The 8322-nt window shown below is 47.7% G+C and overlaps 1 protein-coding gene across 2 annotated transcripts in view; it reads left to right on the top strand.

Moving 5' to 3' along the window:
* The window catches only part of SPATA2 (spermatogenesis associated 2), an 11480-nt gene extending 9226 nt beyond the window's left edge, over nt 1-2254 (top strand). For both annotated transcript variants that reach the window (XM_010835087.1, XM_010835089.1), the window contains exon 4: nt 1-2254. In XM_010835087.1, the coding sequence (XP_010833389.1) occupies nt 1-108 (108 nt within the window). In that variant the 3' untranslated portion in view covers nt 109-2254.
* The last annotated feature ends 6068 nt before the right edge of the window (nt 2255-8322 follow it).

Below are 8322 nucleotides of genomic sequence, written 5' to 3'. Positions count from 1 at the left end.
GCCTACCATTACGACCCCTGCTGCAAAAAGAGCGAGCTGCACAAGTTCATGCCCAACAACCAGCTGAACTACAAGTCCACCCAGTTCTCCCATCTCGTGTACAGATAGACGCCACCCCTCACCTCTCTGCTCCAAGGGCTACACCTCCGACCTTTCTGGTGTCACGGGGAAGCAGTGTTAAGGCATAGATCTCAGAAGCAGAGCCCTGCCCTTGACCATGCGGGTGTTGGGGGATCCTGGGGCCGGCCACCCCATGTGGGAGTTCCCTTACCGACTCAGATTATTTCAACTGATGGCTGCTTTGTCCTCTGGCAGGAGAGAGGGTGGCGCTTCTGTTGGGATTCCTTTTTGCTAATCTCTCCACTCCCTGTTCCTGTTTTTTTTTGTTTTTTTGTTTTGGTGGGGGGGGGTTGTTTCTTCAAGATGGTTTCTATCTTTGGGACTCTTGCCGACCACTCACTCCCACGGCAAGCCAACTTGGATTGGGAAGGGCCCCCCCGGGTTGCTTCCAGATGCCCACCTGGAGCGGTGAGCTAGAGGCCTGTTGGCTTGTGAAATGAGCCCTCCTGCCACACCGGGCCTCCTCCACTGGCTCATCCCTCCGTCACCGTCCCCAAACACCGGGACCCCCGACGGCATCCCCCGCCTGCCTTCCCTGCCTCTACGCATCAACGGTGACCCGAGCCCAGGATTCACTGAATGTCATGCTGTTGCCTCCACAGCTCAGCGCAGCTGTGGGGTCTGTGAACTTGGCCCTCACGCTCTGCAGTGTGGACCTTCCACCACGGCACTGACCCCCGGCCCCCCACCTTCTGTCATTTGCACATCCTTCTCTTCCTGTACTGTACATAGATATTTTTGAGATTTATTTTTAAATAAATATTCAACTTGCCGTGTGTTTCAAAGTGGTGAAAACATTACCGATGTAGCTATTTATAAAGATGCCCCAGGTTCTTTAGTCTTCCAGGGGAGGGGCTCATGCCCTTCCACCTTGCTGCCTCCGCTCGCCGCAGCCGGAAGGTTGAGTGGAGCGTGTGGGCGCGGAGGAGGAACAGAGACGATGTCCCCTGGGCTCGTGGAGAGCCGCTGTCTTCCCTGCAACCAATCTCAACACCTACCTCCAGTGTGCACCTCGGGGGGCTCGTCCGGGCTGAGAGGTCTCTGCGCCCGCAGACTGTGACCACCAGTGACGAGTCGGGAACCTCGCCCTGTGGACCTCCAGCCTGGTCTTCGCCGCTTGCTGAGTGGACCTTGCACTGCAGTCTCCTCGAGTCTCAGTTCAGAAGGAAGAGGGTTTGGGATCCCCACCACCCCTCCACCTCAGTCCTCTGCTCTTCACCTGTTTCCAGGACTCGTCTGTAACCTACGCGACCTTTTTGCACTAGAAGTGGGCAGGAGTCTGCGTGCGCCCAGCAGATGGGCGCCTCCTGAGATTCTTAGCCGAGCCTCTCCGTATGTGAATTAACTGACCCCAGATTATCCTTTTGGGTTACAGAGGAGGAGCGGGGCAAGAATCTGAAAATAGAACCGCTTCCGTGTGAACTAACAATATATTTTAGCCATAAGTGTTGGTGATGTACAGAATGTTACGGGGATTGACCTGCAGTGGGTTTTCTGATGGGAGGAGGTATTCAGCTCCTGAGCACATTTCCATCTGGCTGAATCCTGAGGCCACTGTGAATTTGCTGATGTTCTTCCAACTCAGTTGAGAGATTTTAAGGTTTTCAAAATCTCCTATGGCTTTTTTAATATATATATCTAGTGGATCACTTGTAGATACTCCATGTGTATATGAAGCTGAGTTTCAACCAACTTTATTACTAAGGCCCTCCCACTCGGGGGCACCCATCTTTGATGTTGTTCTTCCTTTTCACATTTCAGACATGTCAGTGCCTGTCCCAGTCCTGACTTTTCCAGTTTTCCATTTTCAGACTGCTCTAGCACTACACTAACTCTTAACCAACCGTGATGCCACGTAACTGACACAGCAGACGGAAGCAGGAATAACCCACTTGTTCTGGAAGAGAAGTCCAGTGTGGGTTATCATCACGGAAACACTGTGTTTATGGGTTGGAATAGGAAATGCTGTGACCGTGCTCCTCCTTGGTGTGTATCTAAATTGTATAAGGTTGCTGTGATCGAGATAAATAGATGCTAATTTAAAAATGCAGATGTTTTGCATTTGATTTCTACCAAGAGTTGAAATGTTGAGAGATGCTTTAAAAAATAATAATAAAGTGTCTTCCATTGTTAATGAAGTGTTTGGGGTTTTATGTCTCTCCTCTCTGCCGCTCTGAAGTTTGGGTTGCTTGGGTTTGTTTTTTTGCTGTTTTTGTTTGCTTTTTGCTCAAACCATGTTTTGTTCTTTAGTGACAGGACTCACATTTTCTCCTCCATGAAACTCACAAATGATAACAGCCAGCATTTGAGTGCTTGTTCTGTGAGACAGACTTTGAAAAAACAAAGATCTGTGTATTTGTTCGGGTTGTTCCGGCCTCTGCTGCGCGGCCTTCTCTCGCTATGGTGGTCCGGGGCTGCCCTAGTGGCGGTGCACCTGTCTCTCATCGCACTGGCTTCTCTTCTTGCCAAGCACAGGCTCTCGGTGCCCACGCTTCAATAGTTTTGGTGGGTTGGCTCAGTTTTTGCAGCACAGGAGCTGAGTTGTCCCTTGGCACGTGGGATCTTCCTGGACCAGGGATCGAACCCGTGTCCCCTGCATTGGCAGGTGGATTCTTTACCACTGAGCCACCAGGGAAGCCAAGCCAGGCATTTTATATGCTGAGACTTTTGAGATCTCATGTAATAGTCTCGGTCCTCCTGGAAGATAACCTAAATCCCATCTTACAGATGGGGAAACCAAGGTGTGCAGAGTTCAGCCATGCTTCTGGAGTGGGACTGCAGACTCCAGGAGAAATGATTGTTAGTGGTGACAGACAGGAGTTAAATAACAGTGAAGGGTGTTGTGTTAAAAAAAAAAAAAAAAGCAATTCCATTTAAAAATGTTTTGATTCATTTAAATGCCTCAAGAGGATCCTGGTCAGTGTAATGCTAGCTTGTCTCTAAGAAAGAGAAAGCAGGGCCAAGAATCTTTAGCAGAATCTTGGCTTTTCAGTCCCCTCTATTCAGGGCAGACCATACTACTTACCCATTATAGCAACAATAGGAGATTACTTTAAAAATCAATTTAAGATTTCTTTTTTAAATGAAGTTTCCAGAAACTGATATAACATGGCAAATCAACTTCAATAAAAATAATAAATAAATAATGAAGGTTGACTTAACCTACATGGCAAAAATCTTCAGGGCAATGGAAGAGCAGCTGTGGTTTGGGGACATCCTGGCTTTATCCCCTGGTGGGGTGTCTGTGCCACCACACTGCCCACTCTGGGGACTTGGCCCCCACGAGGCTCCTCAGCTGTCCAGGAAGAGACTAAACACTTCTCTCCAGCTCACTCACTGGCTGAACAAATATCCAGGCCTTGGGCCAGACGAAGGCCCAGGTGCTGGGTTTGATTTTAGCGACAGCATGGGAAATGGCACTGCCATCCTGGCTTCCTGGAGATGAACACCCAGCCTGGGAGAGCTAAGGAAGCCAGATACTCGCTCCTGATGCTCCTGTATCTATCTGAAGGGGAGCAGAGACTCTGAGCAGCTTGCTTGATTTGCATATGTAAATGACACGCATATTTAAGCATCACCAGGCCCACCAGCTGTACAGCATTACCATGAGCCTTGCTGCCAGCTCTGAGCACCAACCTGTGGTACCCCACACACTCAGAGGGATAGAGCCGTGGCAGACATTGCCAATTAAACTCTGGTAGCTGCTCACCCACCCTCCCTTGCTAATAAAAGCCGGGAGGTTTAGACATCTGGCCAGCAGGATAAAGACTGCCTTTCCCAGCCTCTCCTGGAACTGAGCACAGTCATATGGGTAGGTCTGGTCCGTAGGATGGAAAAGTGCTGTGACTTCTAAGACTCGTCCTTCAAAGAAAGAAGCTTGTGCCTCCCACCCTGACTGTGCTGCTGGAACGGAGCAGCTCTGTGCGACTCTGAGGCAAAGGTCAAGGCAAGGCGGGCATGGCAACTGGCTGGAAGGGGCTGGCTCCCTGACACTTAGGAAGCCAGCATCTCACCTGGCCTGCCCCACCTATCTTCAGATTTTATATGCAAGAAATAACCTACTCTCTTGCTTAAACCCACATTTGTATTTTTCCATTTGCTCATTTTAGAAAACTTGATTTACAAAGAAAGCCAGACGAGAATAATGATGCCGCATGTACACTGAACCCAGGGCTTCAGTGGTTGAATGGTTAACGACTTCCGGCCAACCTGATATTTTCTGTACCTGTCCATCCACTTCCCTGACTCCTAAATTCCCTGGAAGCAAATTCAGACATCTGTTTCATTTAGGAACATTTCAGTTTGCATATCTAAAAGACAAGGACTTCTAATACCCTGACCGTATTTGAATTTTTATAACAATTCCTTAATTAAGCAACAGATATCAAGCCAGTGTTCCCAGGTCTGGTTGTCTCCTAACTGCATACTTTAAAAACTGCTCACCCTGGGGTCCCAATAAGGTCTCACACTCCAGTGGATACATCTTTAAATCACCTTAATCCTAAAGGCTGTCCCCACGGAGGGACACTTCTCATTCTTTTTCTTTTTTATTCCTCTTGGAATGTATTTGTTGAAGAGACCGGGTTGTTCGTCTTTTGGAGTTTGCCAGAGTCTAAATTCTGCTGATGGCAGTCCCTGCTGCTGTTTTTCGAGTTCCTCTGTTCCCTCAGCCTCCTGAAAATTGGCAGTGGGATCTTTTCTTTTTCAACTCCTTTCTGTTTATTTGAACATATTGTTCAAAAGTAGAAAAATAAACATTTCTTCTGCAGCTCCATCAATAAGGGGTGAGAGAAAGTCACAAGGCAGAATCGGGGCTTAGTGGATAAAGAGGGTCAGGGTCCCAGACGGGGTAGGGCTGGGTCCAGGTCTGCAGACGCGCAGGTCTCCACTGGCAACACCTCAGGTTCTTATAAGGAGACTGAAGGGGTTGAACGGGACAGAGGCCTCGAGGCAGCCTTGGGACCCCTTGGGCCTCCTGGGGATGCAGCAGTGGTGCAGGCGGCCCTGGGGCAGCAGTCCCGCCCTGGGCCGAGCCCGGATGCAAGCCTGGAGCTCCAGGCAGATGTGGCACGGCATGTGCAATGGCCGGTCAAGGACGACCCCCAGGGACGAGTGGACCACGGCCCCCAGGACCTTCAGCATCACGACTAGCTCTCCCTCCAGGCCACAGGGCGCTCCACACCTGCATCCGCCTCAGGTCCTGGGTCCCGGGGAAGAGGCGAGAGCTGCAGCTCCCGTTCTTCAGCGAGAGTGACTCTGCCAAGGCATGCTTGGCTCTCTTGAAGCCCTCCGGCTCCTGTGGCAACAGGGAAGGGAACCGGCCCCCGTGGCAGCCCATCCCTGCCACGGTGGGCTTAGATGTGGGGACAGGGCCTGCTCTGGCCAGGTCCAGCCAGGTCCAGCCTCACGATCAGCAACACCAGGACCCAAGCTGCAGCCACGGCTAAATCTCAACAGCTTGTCTGGCCCCAGGGCTCTGCTTTCAGCCAGGCGCGTGGGGCAAGCCCAGCTGATGTGTGCCAAGTGAAAAGGCAAAGGGAAATAGGAATCTCCACTTGGACTACAGAGGGGGGAGTGGGTGGGGCCAGACGCCCAGCCAGGTGAGCTGGGGCCTGTGCCAGGAAGGAATGAGAGACAGATTCAGTTGCAGAAGAGAACTTTGTTTCTGAGAAGTCCCCTGCCCAGAGAGACTCTGGGTTAGGACTCCGGGGAATGCCTTTAGCTCACTGACTTTGGGGAGCCCCCGAAGGAGGCTGACGCTGGTGGAAGGATGGGAAACTGACTCTCACATTGGGGCAGGGACATAGAGGGGGTGGGTAAGTCTGCCTGAGCGGCAGAGAAGGGGCATCCTTTGAAGGTGCAGAAGTTTTAAAGTCCGCTGTGGCCCTCTTTTCTACTGCTACTTTTGTTACCTATGCTTTTGACATTAAATCCAAGAAACTGTTGCCAAATCCAGCTTCATGAAACTTTTGTTTTCTTCTAGGAATTGTTTTTTAGTTTCAGACTAAAACTAAATTTGGATCTTCAATCCATTTTCCATTTTGTGTATGCTGTAAGGGAAGGGTCTAGCTTCATTCTTCTGCATTTGGATGTCCAGTCTTCCCGGTACCATTTATGGAGACGGTCCTTCCCCCACTGACTGGTCTTGGCGTCCTTGTGGAAGACCTTCGGACCACATACGTAAGGGTTTAGTTCTGGCCTCTCTCTTCTGTTGTTCTCTATGTCTGTCTCTGTGCCAGGACCACACTGTTTTGATTACTGTAGCTTTGTATGTAATGTGTTTTGATAAGCCCTCCAGAGTTTCTGTTGTTCTTCAAGACCGTTTTGGCTATTCGGGGTCCCTTGAGATCCCTTTTAAATTTTAGGAACTTTTTTCCCCATCTGTGCAAAAATGCCATTGGGGTTTTGATAGGGATTACATTGAATCAGTAGATTGTTTTGGGTAGTATGGACATTTTTAATGATGTTCAGTCTTCCAACTTGTGAACACAGGATGTCCTTAATTTGTGTGTTCTTTCAGCAATGTTTTGTAGTTTTTGGTGTACATGTTCTTCACTGCCTTGGTGAGATTTACTCCTAAATATTTTATTCTTTTTGATGCTATTGTAAGTGGAATTTGGTTTGTAATTTCCTCTTCAGATTGTTCATTATTTGGGTATAGAACAATGAATCATAGAGAATAATGTGTTGATTTTGTATCCTGCAACTAATTCTTACATTCGTTCTAACAGGTGTGTGTGTGTAAAATTTTTAGGGTTTTCTACATGTAAGATCATGTCATCTGAGAACGGATATAATTCTACTTCTTTCTTTCCAATTTGAATGCCTTTTTATTTTTTTCCGGCCAAATTGCTCTGGCTAAGATTATCAGCACTATGTTCAGTAGAAGAGGCAAGAGTGGGCATCCTGGCCTCTTCTCGAGGAAGAACTTCCAGTCTTTCACCGCTGAGCATGAAGTTAGCTGTGGCACATGCGCTTTGGAAATGGCTTTTATCATGTTGAGATAGTTTCCTTCCATTCCTAGTTTGCTGTTTTTTTTTTACCATGAAAGTGTGCTGAATTTTGGCACACACTTTTTATGTGTGAATTGCAACGATCATGTGGTCTTTATCCTTCATCCTGCGTGCTGTATCACCTGGTAGTTGACTTTTTTTTCTTTTCAGTAGTTGATTTTTGAGGCTTGCTCATTTGTGGGTTGGGTTTTTTGTTGTTGTAAGAACACTTCATAGATGTTGTCTTTTTTTTTCAGGAGGCACATGGCATCGAGTTCTGTCCCTTTGGGATATGAATAGCCTTTAAGGCTGTTACTCAGTACTTAGATCCGTTATTTAACTGGAGACTGCAAAATGGAGATATTCCAATCTTAAACGATATTCCAATCTTAGTCTTAATTGTTTGGCAACTGGAATACTTCTATAAAAAGAAACTTTTCTGTGGCGCTGTGAATCTCTACCCGGGACAAAACTGTGTAAAACTAAATACACAGGCACACACAGGACAGCATGTGAAACTGATGTCATGGGAGCAGGCCCGTGCATTTCACCAGTTGTGCCAAAGTCAGTTTCCGGCTGTGATATCACTCTATAGCTGTGCAAGATGTTCCTCTGAGAGAAACTGGGTGCAGGGTACACGGAACCCTTCTGTACTATTTTTGCAACTTCCTATAAATCTAGGACTTTAAAAAAAGTTAAAAAGAAACATCCCTCATCTTTATGAAAAGCAGGATAGATGTTTACTTCTTTCCCTTTATTTTTACTTAGAATAATGAGTTGATGCCTTAGAATCCCCTAACAGTGACTGATTCTTTTTAAACTTATTTGTATTGGGGTACAGCCGATTAAAAATGCTGATAGTTTCGCTTCAGAACACTGAAGGGAGTCAGCTGAACATATAACATGTATTCACTCTCCTCTAGATCCAGTGACTGATTTTTAACAAGTATTACTCTGAACTCATTGATTTCAGTATATCTTAAGTATTTCAACCCACTCCATTATTACTGTTACTGACTTTCAAGTCCCATCTTTGTTCAGTGGGAACCTCCTCAGGCTGGCTCCCGAGTCCTTTTGACCTGACCCTGAAACCCCACTTGCTTCCTCACCATCTGCTGTAATGGGGGCCCCAGGTTTACCTTATACATTTCCTGTCCAAGTCCTGGAATCGAAGGTTTCTCCAAAGAGCCCTGGGTCCTCTCCCTGTGAA

The sequence above is a fragment of the Bison bison genome, unplaced genomic scaffold (assembly GCF_000754665.1).
Source record: "Bison bison bison isolate TAMUID 2011002044 unplaced genomic scaffold, Bison_UMD1.0 scf7180017864038, whole genome shotgun sequence".
NCBI classification, from domain to species: domain Eukaryota; kingdom Metazoa; phylum Chordata; class Mammalia; order Artiodactyla; family Bovidae; genus Bison; species Bison bison.
The sequence above is the reverse complement of the archived record's forward strand: the minus strand, read 5'-3'. Positions and strand labels throughout refer to the sequence as shown.